General features: G+C 36.9%; 1 protein-coding gene across 10 annotated transcripts in view; it reads left to right on the forward strand.

The window, feature by feature from the left end:
• The window catches only part of LOC145935653 (uncharacterized), a 131,921-nt gene that overhangs the window by 98,874 nt on the left and 16,842 nt on the right, over positions 1-16,205 (forward strand). For all 10 annotated transcript variants that reach the window (XM_083037146.1, XM_083037147.1, XM_083037149.1 and 7 more), the window contains one exon: positions 13,805-14,135. In XM_083037146.1, the coding sequence (XP_082893272.1) occupies positions 13,805-14,135 (331 nt within the window). The remainder of the gene's footprint in view (positions 1-13,804; positions 14,136-16,205) is intronic.

A 16,205-nucleotide genomic window follows, 5' to 3' on the forward strand; every position in this document is an offset into this window, starting at 1 on the left:
ACGAACACGCTTACTATTACACTGATAATTTATATCGCGAAATATCTACGTCATGCAATTAGAAAGACGAGCAAGACGTGCTTCATTTTTAATTGCATTTAGGAACGCGGATTTTTCTTCCTCAAGATGGCAGTGATAGAAGAACGTTTCGTTACGAGGCGAACGTTGTTTCGAGCACACGGAGGAACTCAAATATTGCGATAATGGCTAGATTGTACTGGCATTTATCTCGCAAACAGTATTACGTTTAAGCGTGCTCCGCTTGCGTCTTCCTGCAGATACATGGACAAATAATTATTCGCGCAGATGAAAAATAATGGTAAATCCACATTGATTAGTTTGTGCAATCATATATGGGACGCGTTATATAAAAAAGGTTATATAATTAATATTATATGAAAAAGATAATTGCGTGAATTGAAAATGTATAGATTTATCATTAGTTTTAATATCATGATTTTTGTAGCCCTTTCGTCCTTTTTGATTGAACCTGATTATCTCGATGCCACAGTATTGCTTCCAGAGAATGAAACAACTCGTCTGAATAATTCATTATCGAGTAGTTTGTCAACACATTCTTTACACATCGTTATTCTATTTAGCTCATCCAGAGTATCTCGATATCTAGATATTATTATAAATTATGCAGATTCCTTACATCTTCGCAGTTTAATCATGCAAATAATAATAAACCGTCCGAAGAAGGAACGCGTGACGTTCCTCGCAGTATATGAGAATACTTTTTTCTTCACTTCTTTTTAATTTTTTTATCACGCGCAGCGATTCGCAAGGAATATCTCGAGTCGGAGGAATGAAGGAGGAGGGAGTTTATATGAAAAGGGGAAGAAAACGGTCTCCCGAACGGAGGCGGGAGAGAACGTTTGTTTCGTAACGATATTGCGCCGGGTTATCGACCGGATAGTCGCGCGAGGGTGTAATTTATGCGTCGCGTGTGTATCACGAGCGTGTGCATGTCGGCAAATCGATGAGGAGTAAGTATATTCGTGATCCAGACGCGAACCCCTTTGGCGATAAAACGGAGAAGGACGATAACGCGTGGAGTCTCGGTAATTATCCCTACGGCAATTATCTCCTTATTCGGGCGAAGCCATCCGGTTCCCCCTAGACGGATGTCATCGTTGAAAGATACGCGAAATGAAAAACGACTCGCGGTTTTTCGATATAAAGGCAACTTGGTCTTTTTTCCCCCAGTGTCTATAACCTTCCCTCAGGAAAAGTACACAGTGGGGAGTGCGTGTTTAGCGAAGGTACCCGAGCTACCCGAGCTACCCCCGAGACCCCTGTGGGATCTTTTAATCGGGTCACTCTCCTGGGGATTTGAGTGAAGAGACGCATGGGACGATGTTCATATTTTAGCATTGAAACCGTTGAATAGGCTGATTACATATTCTCATGACGTAGCTTTTCACAAACTTCTTTTCGTGTGATCTGTAAAAATTACGAAAAAATTCTAAGAAAAGAACAAATTGATCAAATACCTGTCTTTGAACACATATTTAGGATAAAATTTGTGATTAGTTGTCTCGTAATTATATGTATATGAGTGCACTCGCTACAAGGATCAGAATAAAATGGTGTCGTTGATGGATGTATAAGCTAGAATAAAAATATCGTTCAAAATATAAATCGTGATACGAAAGTAAGCCGTCCTCGCATAATCCTTGCTAATCGGGAAATTACAAATGACGTCTTAAAATGTAGGTACTTTAAAGATGCATCGTGGATTTATTCAAAAATGTGCTCCGGCATGAAAGTTATATGATACTTACATAAAAGTACTTTATATCACTGTCAGCGAGTAAGTGTCGCCACGATGAGGCGGCACGTGGTCGGAAACGTCTCTCTGCAACTCACGACGGACTCAAAGTGATCGATGAGTCAGCGTCGAGACATTTTATCGAGGAGAGGCCGAGAAAGGTAAAGCGCGGGATGAGAGACGATGAGAGAGGAACCTAATAATGCGATGAGCCACGTCGCGAAATCGTCCGTGGAAAATCGCGCGAATCGACGCGAGTGTAATGAGCAACCATAAGCCGCGAGATGACAAATGATAGGTCCGTGCCGGAGTTCAAGTTGGCAAATCGAGAGACTTTCGCGATTCCGCGATGAAGCATAAAAGATGGTAGTGCACTTATGTACCATACGCACATTTATCTTTACTATTTCTTATCATTATTTATATCTTTATTATTATGTCATTTTATTATTTATATTATTAGATGAAGCGATAAACAATTTTTATCGAGCCAATAAGATTATATATAAAATTACAAATAAAATAAATTACAATTTAATTATAACAATGGCATAAAATCGGAATAAGCGATTACAGTAATGTTCACAATAAAATAAACGCGAAAAAAATAAAGAAACATATTTAGACGTATATTATATATAAAGAATAAAGGATATAGGTATTTAATATTTATTTGAATAATTCGCGAGTATTTACGACGTTCGTGAAGAAGAAGTCGACCGAGATGAGCGATGCAACAAGAAGCTCTCGAAGGGAATTTGTTAGTTGAGGTAAATTCCTCGGTCGCGAGCGGCAAATCAAGGCACATCGGCTATTATTCATCTCCGTGAATACGAGACGGCTACTACTAGTTCAGTCTAAATAGGCAGTCGTATCACGGTTAATTACTCTTTGTTTGCCAATTCGCTGGTGGTGATCGCGTAATAATGGTTCACTAAAGACGGTGGAATATTGTCGAGTGACAATAGCGTTACGATTGCCGTATAACTTCCTTCATAGATACGAAATGTTCTGTCTCAAGTCCTGGCTTCCAAGGACACGTCATGTTCTAAAATTATTTCGATCTCGTATATTCGCATATTATTTTGAATAAAGACATCCACATGAGCTGCATCTCATTATACCTTATAGTCACCCTATACGCGCGCGTCGTCTCACAGAAAATTTAAGCTTTCACACACATAGATGTAAAAAATTAGATTCATTTCTCAGTACCAAGGTTTGACCGTTTTTCCGACGAACGCGACCAATGATACGGGCAACGAGATCTATGCGGAAGGATATTGTGTCGATGCATATTTCCGGCGTCGACACAATATGATCGAAACGGACATGTAATCCATCAGGATGGAGATATTTTCATGACGAGTTATTTTCTTTATTTTTTTTTATGCCAAATGTCGAGCGTAGGCGAATTGCGGCAGACGAGTTTAGAATATTGCTGTAAATACCCACGCAATATTCGCGAAGATAATTAAGTCGCACGCGAAATATCTATTTATTCTCATTCCCGGAATGAGATAATGAAAATATTTTTTTCCTTAACATAAATTATATTTATTTAATTTTATTCTAATTGAATAAAATTGAATAACGAACACAATTTGCATTCTAAATAATTGTTAATACTTATCGATTACATTCACGATATTAGGTGATCAGCTGTTGAGTAACTCGACAGCTACATGGTCTGACAGTAGTTTTATATCATACATTTCAGAGTGTCTAAAATTATCGTAAAATTACATATATATTATGTACATAATATAAGAAAACTCTCGAAAGGTTAACTCTTTATTATCAAAATTTTTCGACTTTAAAAGCAAATATTTTATATCAAAAATAATTGCTTAATCATTTCTCTAGCAATTTTAAATGTGCCATTTTAGAATCTACTTTTTTCAACTCTTTGAATTAAAATAAATTTTAAGTGTAAAAGTATAAAGTATAAATAAATTTTTAGTGCCATATAAATCCAACGCTTTAGACAAAATGGCAGTACATTTTATATCTCATATAATAATTATATCCAATTATATATTTATCTTATTAATTTAATTAATCTATTTATTTTAACTTGTTTATAATACTTCTTTATATAATTTTCTAAAGATTATCTGAGACTGAGTTTTTCTCTCTTACAAGAATCTCTTAAGGCTCCTGGGTGCTCACCGCGGCCATATTGGATTGTGACGTCAGAGGCGAGAAAGCACACGCTGAAAATTCTTATTGTTAGATGCCATTTTTTAATGAAAAGATATTTCGATTAAACAGCACTTCAGATGGCTTTAGCACACTCTTAAAAACCCCCGAAAACTATCCTTTTCCCTTTATAATCAATCAACATCTGTAAAATGATGGAGATATCAGACTTTGACATGCGGAATGACTGCGCATGTGCAAAGACCAGACGGACTGGGCTTCATAATATTACATTTTACAGCTGTTGATTGATTATAAAGGGGAAAGGATAGTTTTCGGGGTTTTTTAAGAGTGTGCTAAAGCCATCTGAAGTGCTGTTTCATCGAAATATATTTTTATTTCGAAATGGCATCTAAGAAATTTTAGCGTGTGTTTTCTCGCCTCTGACGTCACGATTTCGACATGGTCGGAAAGGAGCCAGGAGCCTTAAAAGAATCAATCTCTTCATAATATATGTATATATATATATATATATATATATATTAGGGTGGTCCTTATATGGGTTTTTTCAGAATTTTAATGTTGGATAGTCGTAAATCGGCTTTAAATGTGAAAAAAAAAATCTCTAATTTTTTTCAGATTTTTATTTTGAGCCCTGAGTCCCCCTGTTGGCACGTAATTTTCTTTTTCATTTAAAAAATATTTATTTAAGTTAGTTCTAGTCTAAAATAGCGACATTTTATGAAATACGTTTCATTGCCGTGAAAATAGTAAAACATCGTACATGAGGTATTTCACTCGAGTTGTGTTATACTACACACAAATCGAGTGAAAAAATTTAAATTATTATTTTACGGAGTAATCAATATATCGATTAATTTATTATTTTCCATTGATTTTTTTTTGTTGAAGATATAATTTTTTTTTGTATTCTTTTTTAATACAGCTTATTTTCTTGTATTGGTAGTCCTGATGATACATTGGGCTTTTGTTTTAGGTATTTCACGTGCAAACAGGGAGACTCAGGGCTGAAAATAAAAATCTGAAAAAATTAGAGAATCATTTTTTCTACATTTGGAGCTGATTTATGACCATCCAACATGATCTTCCATTTAACGACCACCCTAATATATATATATATATATATATATATATATATATATATTCTCTTTTTATCTCTTGTTACTTCCTTCTTGATAACAAAAAAAATAGAGAGAAATATATTTTTAAAAAAAGTATCGAAAAATATATTTATGTCATATTTCTTTTTTCTTATAAAGATCCTTAATACCGTTTCTCGATATCGCGACTCTTTCGATAGACAAGAAAGGAAATATGGCGATATAAAATACCCAGTTTTTCTTCCACGAGGAGATAAAATTCTCAATGTTGCCTCGTATAGTATTTCTCGATATCTCTGGTTATTTCGGTAAAAAGGACACCCACTGTGTTCACATTCCGCGCGGGCATACAAGCTCATGGACCGCAAACCACGAAGTGGTATTGTCGCTAATCCGCATAATATATATGTAGATTTAAGCCACGTTGTATCGATGATTTGTGGCGTACGAGGGAATTTATACGACGATCGACTTAAACGCGAAAATATCGTTGGCAAAACAAGGCCAATATTTTCGCGAAAACAAGCACCAAAGTCCCGATTGTCCTATGATCATTCGTCGCGGTCTTCAAATTTGTAGAGTCGTTTCTCAGTCGTTTGTATGAAAAAAAATTGAATAAATCGTGTCATATAATTATTTAAAAAATCGAGTTGCAGAACTGTCGCCTCGTATACTTAATATATCTATACTGCTATATATCTTGATCAATTTAAATAAATTGATCGAAACATTATTACATGATAATATGCAGCTCGCGAAGGTTGGTTTGACTTCCAAAGTGCATCGGTACAAGATGTTTAAGTCGCTTTAAGCAAGTACTTTGTAAGAACATCTTAATTTTCAGCCTCAAACTTAATATTCTTAAAAGCCCTTAAGAGATTGTCGAAAAGGGAGAGAAAGAGAGAGAAATGGCGAACAGTCTAGGCGTATCGGCAACGAAACACTCGGTTTCATACCCGGCAACGACCCGGTTTTTTAATATCCTCGCAATAAGAATTTCAACTGTCCCGCATTACAAATCGTCTCTGTCGCGGCCGGCGACAGTATTCAGCCACACCCGAGGCTAATTTGAATAATACCTATGCGAATGTTCTATATCTCATTTCTCGCGCCGCGTCTCGACGCTTCATGTTTCTCGCCGGGCTTCAAGTTTTATTTTATTTTTTGCATCATTTGCATTAATAATCGCGCGCGATAAGAAAATTACAATTGATGATTGTATATAATGTCGAGCTCCCACACATTAATAAATCTAATGCATAACACGTAATATATATGTGATAATATAAATCGGCATACAAAATTTATATGTATTATATAAATTAATTTTTTTTCACATTTGACTTAACTCTGAATATCGATATTGATTGAACGATCTAAATTAAATATTCGCGGATTTTCTTTAATTTTTTTCTACTTATAACACTTAATTTCTCGCAAACATATTATTTTTTTTTATACTTGATTTGAATATTTTTTATTACTCTCAGTTATTAAGTTATAATGCTCGAATTTATTGCGATAAAAATAAGTTAATGTAATACAATCTGCACATTACATGTGGGTAAAACGCACGGCACATCTGTCTCACTTTGAGTTAATGATAGTTTATGAGCGTTTTCTCTAAGTCTTCTCACAGCTAACATTTGTCTGGGCCTTAACTGACTCAGACTGCGAATGATTTTGAAAAATCCGAGAACGGCAATAAGTTTAATTTATACGATTTTACAAACTTTGTTTTTACAATTTTTTTGAAACTTCCATTATTATACTTGGCACTCGTTCGCCTCCCAAAGTACATAGATATAGTACCTACTCGAGTTCCATTGACCTATATATCATTCATCAGAGTGCGCAGCTAGTTATGTTTGCGCCTGAAACACAAGAATTAAATTCTTTTCACGTCATATAGCTCTATATGATCCATTTCATATGAAAAAAATATTCGAGTAGAACAGAAATAATTATAATAATTATTTCGTTATTATTATACAAGATTAAAGCTTTAAAAAACCATTCTCTATTATCTTGTTGAATATAACAGAGTTATTATACGAGTTTGCATAATATAGAATCGTATAAATCAATATTGTAAACATAAAATAAACGTAATATAACAAGCATTATATAACAATAAACTGTAGAGTCAAATGTATCGCGAACGTAATTATTTTCATTATATTTGGGAAGAGTAAGACCCTCCGGATTTATCTGTTATTAACAATTCCGAAGATAATATATGCGACACACTATCAAATTACCTTTCCGATAATGATAAAGGGTGGATTAGCCTAAATGAACGCTTAAATGGTGCAATATTAGATCGCGTCATTACAGCGACTGTCAATTCAACTTTGATGCCGATTAACTTGAAACGCTATTTATCCACTTGCCCTTGGATTATATCTGTGGCTTCATCGCTCAAATGCAAAACGCAGTTAGAGGTTTTAGCTGACTTCGCAGACACATTAAATCGCACACGTGCACGAGACTTCTCTGCTTCATCGATAATAGCCTCTCTCTGGTGGGAGAAACGAAGATCACTGCGAAATCTGACCGAACGATTAACGTGCCATTGATACGATTAATTCGAATTAATTTCGTCCGAAATCGGCCAAATAGATGGTTATGGTTTTTTAATATCCGCAGCGATTTCCGCAATCTTCATCGATCTCGCGTCGACATGAATCTCTTCGAATGCCATTAATGTTATCCCTCGACTCCGATTCGTCGAGGGTGGACCTGGCGGAGGGCGATATATCGCTTCCGCGGACGATGGTTCCCCGTGATAGCAATTTGCTTTTCCAACGAATAAACCCCGGGAAAGGATATTACCGGTGCCGATGCGGAAAACAACGTTGGCGTGAATAAAATGAAATTTATTGCGCGAGAATATTAATGTCAATTCTCCTCAGCTGTGCGACAAACCCACTCGCCGACAGTGACAAACCGATCCGCCGTTTTACACCGGAATAAATACAAGTAATGTCGTAAAGCGTAGAAATACAATTTAAATTTCACGGTATCGGCATCACGAGATGCGACCTGATCGACAAAATAATTAATAGATATGCGAGACGCAACGTGTGTGACAAGTGACTTGTTAATAAATGCATGCGCGACGATGCTTAACAAATGGAAAGTCGATATAATAATGTCCATTTTCGGACGGCAAACCTCGACTTGGTGAAATTATGGTGTATCTGTCATTCCTCGATGTAATTGCGACGACAAATGCCGTGTTGCTGTTAACGTTACGCATCGCGACGCGACGTGATCGACTTATCGATCGGCGAATATCGCGTCCGCGAATTTTTCACTCCATAAATTAACACGCGGAAAGCTCCGAAATAGCACTGTCGAATACATGCGTATTGTATCTCCGGTATATAGGTTGTTCGCGAAACCATTTCGATAATAATACTTATATCTTCGTCTTTTTTTTTTTCATTTATTGTACCAAACAAAATTACGTGGCTTCCAAAAATATATTATGAAATGAATATTTTAATATATATTCTGTAGTATAGATATTCTTTAATATTTCTGAGGCAATCAATATTTATATGAAAGAATTAATAAATAATATTTAGAATCGTGGAAAATAAAGTTATTCTAGTACTGAGAATAAAAAAAAAAAAAATTAAACTTTCAACTAAATTTAATTAAACTTTTTTAATTAGATATCCTTTAATGTATACAAAAAAAAAATAAGTAATATAACACAGAATAAAGGAACATATTTAATCTCTTCTTCTTCGAGTAATCTTATATTTTTAATTTTAATTTTATTTTTAATATATTCTTTCCCCGCACTTTAACATGTCTTATTATGCAAAGAAGAAAAGTATTATATAATGACGGACGAGTATTCAGGTCACAGAGCTGAACTTATCAATGAGTTCGCAGGGGCGCACAATGAAAAACGAACTTATAGCGTCGCGAGATAATGCCGTGCAAAGATTGCCGTTCTCTTACTTAAGCAGCGGGTTAATTACCAGGCGTAGGCACCCGAGTGCGCATTGTGCATCGCGAGAAACTCGATTTCAAAGTCTCAATGGTGTTTGAAAGTTCAGTCGATGCAGCGCTATTTAAGTACCACCCGACGCGGTGGTTCACGGTGTATATATCCGATAGCGAAAAAAGTTCCTTTATACAGAGTATCCTCTTTATCATTTCGCGATATTAACGATACATTTCATATACTCATATATGTACTATAATTACTCAGTCAACCTACGCGTACTTAAATTTTTCTCTCGCAAAGCGAGAATAATTGCCAATATTGAGGTAGGAAAAAAATATTATTTCGAAAGAGGGCAGACGATTCGTCATCGAATTTTCACCAGAAGGGAAAGGATGCTAATTTTCCGAGAATTAAAATCCGCCTTCCCTCGGAGGCGAAAATACCGCGAGGAGTCGTCTTCAAGATGTCTTCCCTTCGAATGCCCTCTTCTACAAGAACGATTTAGCGGAACGATTTAGCCAGGCGAGATTGCTTTGCCCACTTGATTAAAATATCGGGGGGATTACGACTGTGTCCGTGGTGAAAGGGACTTTTGCGGAAGCCGCCGCTGCCGACTGGGTGGATAGATCTCTTTGCTTTTCAAGTTTGCATCGGGTCGCGCCAATTAGAAATACGATGAGAACGATAAAGTTCATAAGTCGTACATTGGGGAGCTAACGCAAATAGCTGGAAAACTGCCGTATCGTGAGCCAAGTTTTATGAGGGATACGTTCGTATGTGTTCTATATTCTCGACAGAAATTTAATTTAATAGACCCGACCGTGTATAGTGTATACTACAGAGAGCTAAATATTCTCTCAACATTTATAAAAGCATTCCCTGTAGCGATAAAAATAAAATTTCTGTCGAATGCACGCAAAAAAGAATATAAATTTACAATAAACATTGATACAATAAATATTGATAGAATAAATACTGATCTCCTATTTCAGAAGAATGCAAAATATATTTTTTCTTGATTTAAAAAAAATATTCTGAATGAAATTTTATTTCACGTATAGAAGATAAAATGATTAATAGAATCTATATCATCACGTACACAATCGTGAGAATATAAAGATCTCCGTAGAATTTATTCGCAAGGCAAAAAATATTCTCGACGCGAGACGCAAAAAGTTCACTTCCGCGAAATTCGCACGATTCTTAATGCCGGTCGATGTTCCGCGCACGTTTCTTTCCCTATCCGACGTTTTCTCGACTCTAACGACAAGATTGCTTAATGACCAGGCGAGTGGGAACCCGAAGGAAAGACGAATCGCGCGAGGAGCGCCGCGGAAGATCGATTTGTCGAAGGGGCTCTCTTATATAGACGCCGAGAGAGAGAACGCTCAGCGGGAGAGAATCTCATTTTAGCCTGGGTCGGGTCAAATTTGATCTCGCGTTGCCTCGAATACGTCGAGCGAATCGCAAACTGAATTTCCACGGTTCGACGATGACCCGCAGGGTTCCGGATCACGACTTTCGTTTGACCCTTTGAGTTCGCCGCATTTCTGTACATTATCACGGGAAGATTATGGGATTGGAAACTTCCCTTTGTGTATTTCGGTTTACAATTAATGCCCCATACCGAACAATTAAACACACAACCGATATAACTAGATTTTGTCTTAGAATACACAGAGATTAATTACTCTAATTTTATTTTAATTAACCAATTAATACTTTCTACGAGACGTGGATTCTTTCACTTTCAACTTGATTTCCGTTTTACGAAAATGTCAAGTTGCTCTTACAGCTGACATTTAAGTTGTAAACGATTAAATTACATTCAAAAATCCGCGTTCTTCACTGATGATATAATTGATTGCACATAAACAGAGACGAATCTTTACTTAGGAATTAGAAATAAGAAATGAGTGAATTCGTTTCGACACAGATGGATATAAGAGAGAAGCTGCGATTCCCGATTAATTTCAACGAACATAGATATTTGACTTGAATTTTAAAATAAATTTAATTGTGTCCAAACATTTTTATCATATTTTTGCATTATATTGAATCAAATTTTTTTTATAGCCGTGTATCGTTATTACGTTCGCATAAAATTAACTCTCGAAATTAATTAACTTTGGAAACGCGCATTAATTAATTTTTTTTACAATATATAATATATCTAAAAATAATAAATTTATAGCATATTTGAACTTTATGTTTGCAAATCGAGCTTTGTATTATTATCCATCTGTGAATTTTAATATTTGTTTATGTCCATGTTTCGCTTTTGTATATAAACTTTTATAGCTTCTATATGATGAGTTCTGTAGCTTTTGAAATATTTTAGAAAAAAAAACCGAAACGAGAAAAAAAGAATTACTAATTCATATCAATCTCGATATATCTGAAACATATGACACGTGTGAAACGTGCGAATTAAACAAAATCCGAAAAAATTGCAGTTGTAAAAGTAAAAAATTAAACCGTATCATCTCTGTGATGAATAATAATTCATGCATGCTAAAGCCACGCTTGGAAACGTTTGTTCAGCGGTACATTTTAACATGAAACTATTCAACATATTTATATTACGTCTGATTAAATTCCAACTAAATATTTTCCATATTTTTTCCGCGAAAACGCGAATGTATTATAAAAGAATACACGGCTGTTTGATCAGCGAGAAATGACGTGATGGACATTCGCACGCGTGCATTTGAACGTGTATCGATCATCGAACGAATAAGAGTTAAACCGCAGTGCTCGAAAATAAAACTATCCCAAGACAGGAGCGAGAGGGAGAGAGAAAAAGCGAAGGGATGAGCGATGATGAGAATTAAAAAAAAAGCAGCAATTAAAATTGTAAGAAAGGAAAACAAAATTTATCAATTGTATATCTTTGTTGCAAATTATTTTATTTCAAAATATGCATTTGAAATTATAATATCGATGAAATGGAAAAGAATAAAGCGTCGAATATCGATTAATCGATAGCACCATCGCCCATCCCTGGAGCAGACACGAGCTGATGGACTCGAGAGGTAGGGTGAGGCCGTCACGGGGGATGAACGTATGAGAGAAATATTGAAAGGGGAAAGTTCGAGGTCGTCGGAAGTACGAGAATTCCGCGCCGGAAGGGACAGAAGGAAGGAGGGCGGAAAAGTGTTTTTCTTAGAAAATGTACCGAGTCGGTTTGAGGCTGTCAATGGAAAACGAAGAAAATATGTTTGTATGCGTGTGTGTATGCATATATGGATGTTCTATCGTGTGCGTGTGTATGCGTGTGTGTATGTGTGTATGTGTGTACGCGTGTTTGTGTGTTGTGTGTTTGCATGAAAAGCGGAAAGAGTATCTTCAGAAGAACGATGAATCATGAAATATAGACGAGCAGAGTACAAAAGCAGAGCCTATCGGTTGCGCATACATGACCGAGCATGACCGATACATGAATCGGTCAGAAAGGTCGGTGCCATTAGGGTAGAAAATATAGGGTATTTCAAAATCATCGAATGTTATGTAATCACATAATTATTAAAGTAAAATCTGCTGTATCAAATGATTTTCAAGCATACATTGTTTCAAATTTAAACGCTTAGTTTGCATACTTTGCTTAAATTGCGAATGAATCTTAAGTTCCGAGTTCGTTAAGGCACCGATTCGAGAATCGAGAAATTTTACAATTCTATTAATTCTAAAAATTATATTTATTTGAAATTATATTTATTTGAAATTGTAAAGAATATAATTTTCGCGCAAATTTGTTTTATATCCTGCAAAGAGTAGTTTGCTAAAAGTACGGTATTATATTTTCAATCGTGAATTACTTGAAAAAAGTCATAAGATGCCAAATCCATACTACAAACAATATAAATTTAAAAACAAGGTTAAGAGTATTTTATTGACCAACACTGGCTAAAGCAATAATTCTTTTATTACGACGTTTCGACCCTAAATTGGGTCCTCTTCAGGCTATTCTTTAATGTAACGTGGTAAACCCTATACGCACATGATGTTATGTTAGAATGTGAGTTAAAATTGACAGAATCATAGTCAGTATCAAACACAATATAAATTTACTTCAGCAACTTCAAAAATATGTTGGTAAAATCTATAAATTTTACAAGAATCAACAATTGCAAAAATTCTAAACCACCGATGTTGATGGCTTAATCCACCGATTGCAAAATTTCTGAAATATGTATATGAAATGCTTTCCAAGCATACATTGTTTAAACGCTTAGTTTGCATATGTCTCTTACAAACTGTATGACAAGAGGTGAATCCCAAGTTCCGAGTTCGTTAAGGCACCGACTCGAGAATCGAGAAATTTTAACGATTCACAATGACGCTCGATTATTCATCGATTCAGCAATCAGAATTTCGGTCAGAATGTCAATCGCAGACTGACTCTGTGGGCGAATGTAAAGTGCGCGCGTTTCACTCTTTCCGTTTTCGCATCAGTGAAGATCAAACAAAGAGCACTAAAGAGAGAGAGAGAGAGAGAGAGAGAGAAAGTCAATAAATTGTGTGTATGTGTGTGCTTATTACACGTGTCGATATGCGACAGAGAGAAAGGCGAGAAAATGCAGAGAGGAGAGAGCGAAAGAAAGGGATGCACGAGATATGTGTGCGTCGAAAGAGAGGAACGAACGCGAGAGGAAGAGACAAGTAAGAGAGAAGGGAGCAAATAAAAGAGAGAAAGAGGAGGAAGGCTCCGGCGGGGGCCGCTCGTCCATGAACGGAGGACACTGATCACATCCCTCTCGGACTGATCGGCTCTCTTTCTTCCTTCCTGATTCGCAGGTACGTCTTCACGATAGTCAGCTACTTGATCGGCGTCTTCATATTCGCGACCATCGTCGGCCAGGTCGGCAACGTCATCACCAACAGGAACGCGAACCGTCTCGAGTTCGAGAGACTCCTGGACGGCGCCAAGACTTATATGAGGCACCACAAAGTGCCGGGCGGTATGAAACGCCGAGTCCTCAGGTGGTACGACTACAGCTGGTCGCGTGGCAGGATACAGGGTGGCGGTGACATCAACACCGCTCTCGGTCTGCTCCCGGACAAGCTCAAGACCGAGCTGGCGCTGCACGTGAACCTCTCGGTGCTGAAGAAGGTCACCATCTTTCAGGTGAGCTTCGTTTTCCCTCAAACAACTCGTTCCCTTATGAGTAAATTCAACTCCCGCGCTCGCCCAAAGTCGATTTGATCCTAGGAACGAACGCTTCTGCTTATTGTTATTTGTCGAGGCAAACACATTATGAAAAATATCGATAACGATACTTAAAGCGTTTACAGGTAGAATATTGTATAGGATGTCGCAAATAGATACGGGAGATAAAGAGCATTGCGATGAATTGCAATTCTCTTTTATTGCTTACAGTTCGGTTATTCATATTTGTGACGATAGCGATATGCATTTGCGAGGAAATATCGTATTTGAATATACGAAGCGATACTTTGTAGTTAAAGCGAGAGGATTCATTTATTCATGCGATGCTTATTTTCAAGATATGCTTTTGTTCCATTACTTTTAATTTAAAATGAGAATGCTTTTACTTCTCTACCTTGTTATCCAGTTACGAATCTTGTTTTACCTAATGGTCGGATTTCTATCAACGCCCTTCTTTCCTCTGTGAAAAATTTACATCGACCAGATACTTCCTCTCGTCGTGCGAGAGAACAAAGCCGAAGAAAAGATGGGTACGAGAGATGGGGGCGGAGGAGAAGGTGGATTCGCACCGCGAATCGCGAAAAAGTGAAGATAGAATTGGCTCGATAAGAGCCAAGTAGAGATACGATCGCTGTGGACGAAATATTTTCTCGATCATGTTCAAAGTTTTATCGACGATGGTAAACGGAAAAATGAGTAAGGAGGGAAAAAGGTACAGAGAGATATTTTATTCGCAGGAGAGATTCGCTTCTTGCGTGCCCGGATCTCCGTTAAAGAACGGACTTTGCGCGAATCTTTACAACCTTATTGTTCCAAAATATGATTCGCACGCACCGATTGCTCCTATTTTTCAATAAACTGTGTGCTTTGTCGATTTTGCTACTTTTTTTTTACTAGATAAACGGAAAAATATAAGTTAAAATTTCCATCAATGTGAAACGAAATATGTTTTACGTGTTACGAAACAAAAAACGAATTTATCTAAGGGATAAATGCTGGACAGTTTTAAACTATCGGAGTAAGGGAACACGCTAAAATAAAAGAGTAAAATAAAAATAGTTTTCGTAAAATAAATATTTCAGTAGTTTCAAACACGAATAAATATTCTAATGCATTCGCGCTCGTCTACCTCTTTCGTTTATTACGAGAAATAAAAGCAAAATCGTTCGTTCCGCGTTAGGTTCACGTGACCCGATGTATTTGTTAATAAGTGAGTGCGATTTGCTGGGAAAATACGTCACAGGTTTTTCATGCGGGAAATACGATCTCGAGGAAGATTACAGACGCGGGACGTATATGAATCCCTGTTAAGGGAGCGACTCTGTTAAAGCCGGACAAATATTTGAGCGAAAACGTCGGTTTGTGTACCCTACCGTCTGAAGGGAAACTTTTGAAGAGAGTGAAGGAGCGAAACTTTTTAAAGACTCGATGGCCATGTTTACGACACAGTCCAATTACCGCCAATCTTTCCCCGCGTTTATGTGTGCATGTTGTTCTTTCTGATTATGTGTTTCAATTCTTCGTTACTTCAACTCTTTCGAACAAATCGAGAAGGGTCGGAGAGATAAAGATTCTCTAAATTTATTAAAACAAAAAAGAAAAAGTGCGCAAAAGTAATGTTCGAGAATAATCATCATAAGACGATCAGTTCGATCCCCTGCAAGACACTTTACGGATTAAGGACGAGAACGTCTCCCTCGACGATCAGTTTGTACGCAGATCTCATAGGAGGAGGAGGGTGAAAAGGGGGACTTGGGTGACTCGAGAACTTTAATGTGAGGAGATTTATCTTCGCGTAACTACTTAAGTTCCGCTATCGAACCAGTGGCAGCTTCTGTCGGTAATCGGTAAGCCCTCGAGCGAACCCCTTGCAAAACGTAAACACCTTTCCTTCTATTTTGAGGCCGGAAGCTTATAGTCGGATGAAAACGAGAAGAAAAAGAATGCAGGTGCGGAGAACTGCGCGCAAGAATAAGTATTTGGAAAGTTCGCCCGAGAGGATCTCTAAGGAGAGAGGCGGATATGACA

Source organism: Prenolepis imparis, unplaced genomic scaffold (genome assembly GCF_030444845.1).
Source record: "Prenolepis imparis isolate NDT839.2.m4 unplaced genomic scaffold, iyPreImpa1.0 SCAF_4, whole genome shotgun sequence".
NCBI classification, from domain to species: Eukaryota; Metazoa; Arthropoda; class Insecta; order Hymenoptera; family Formicidae; genus Prenolepis; species Prenolepis imparis.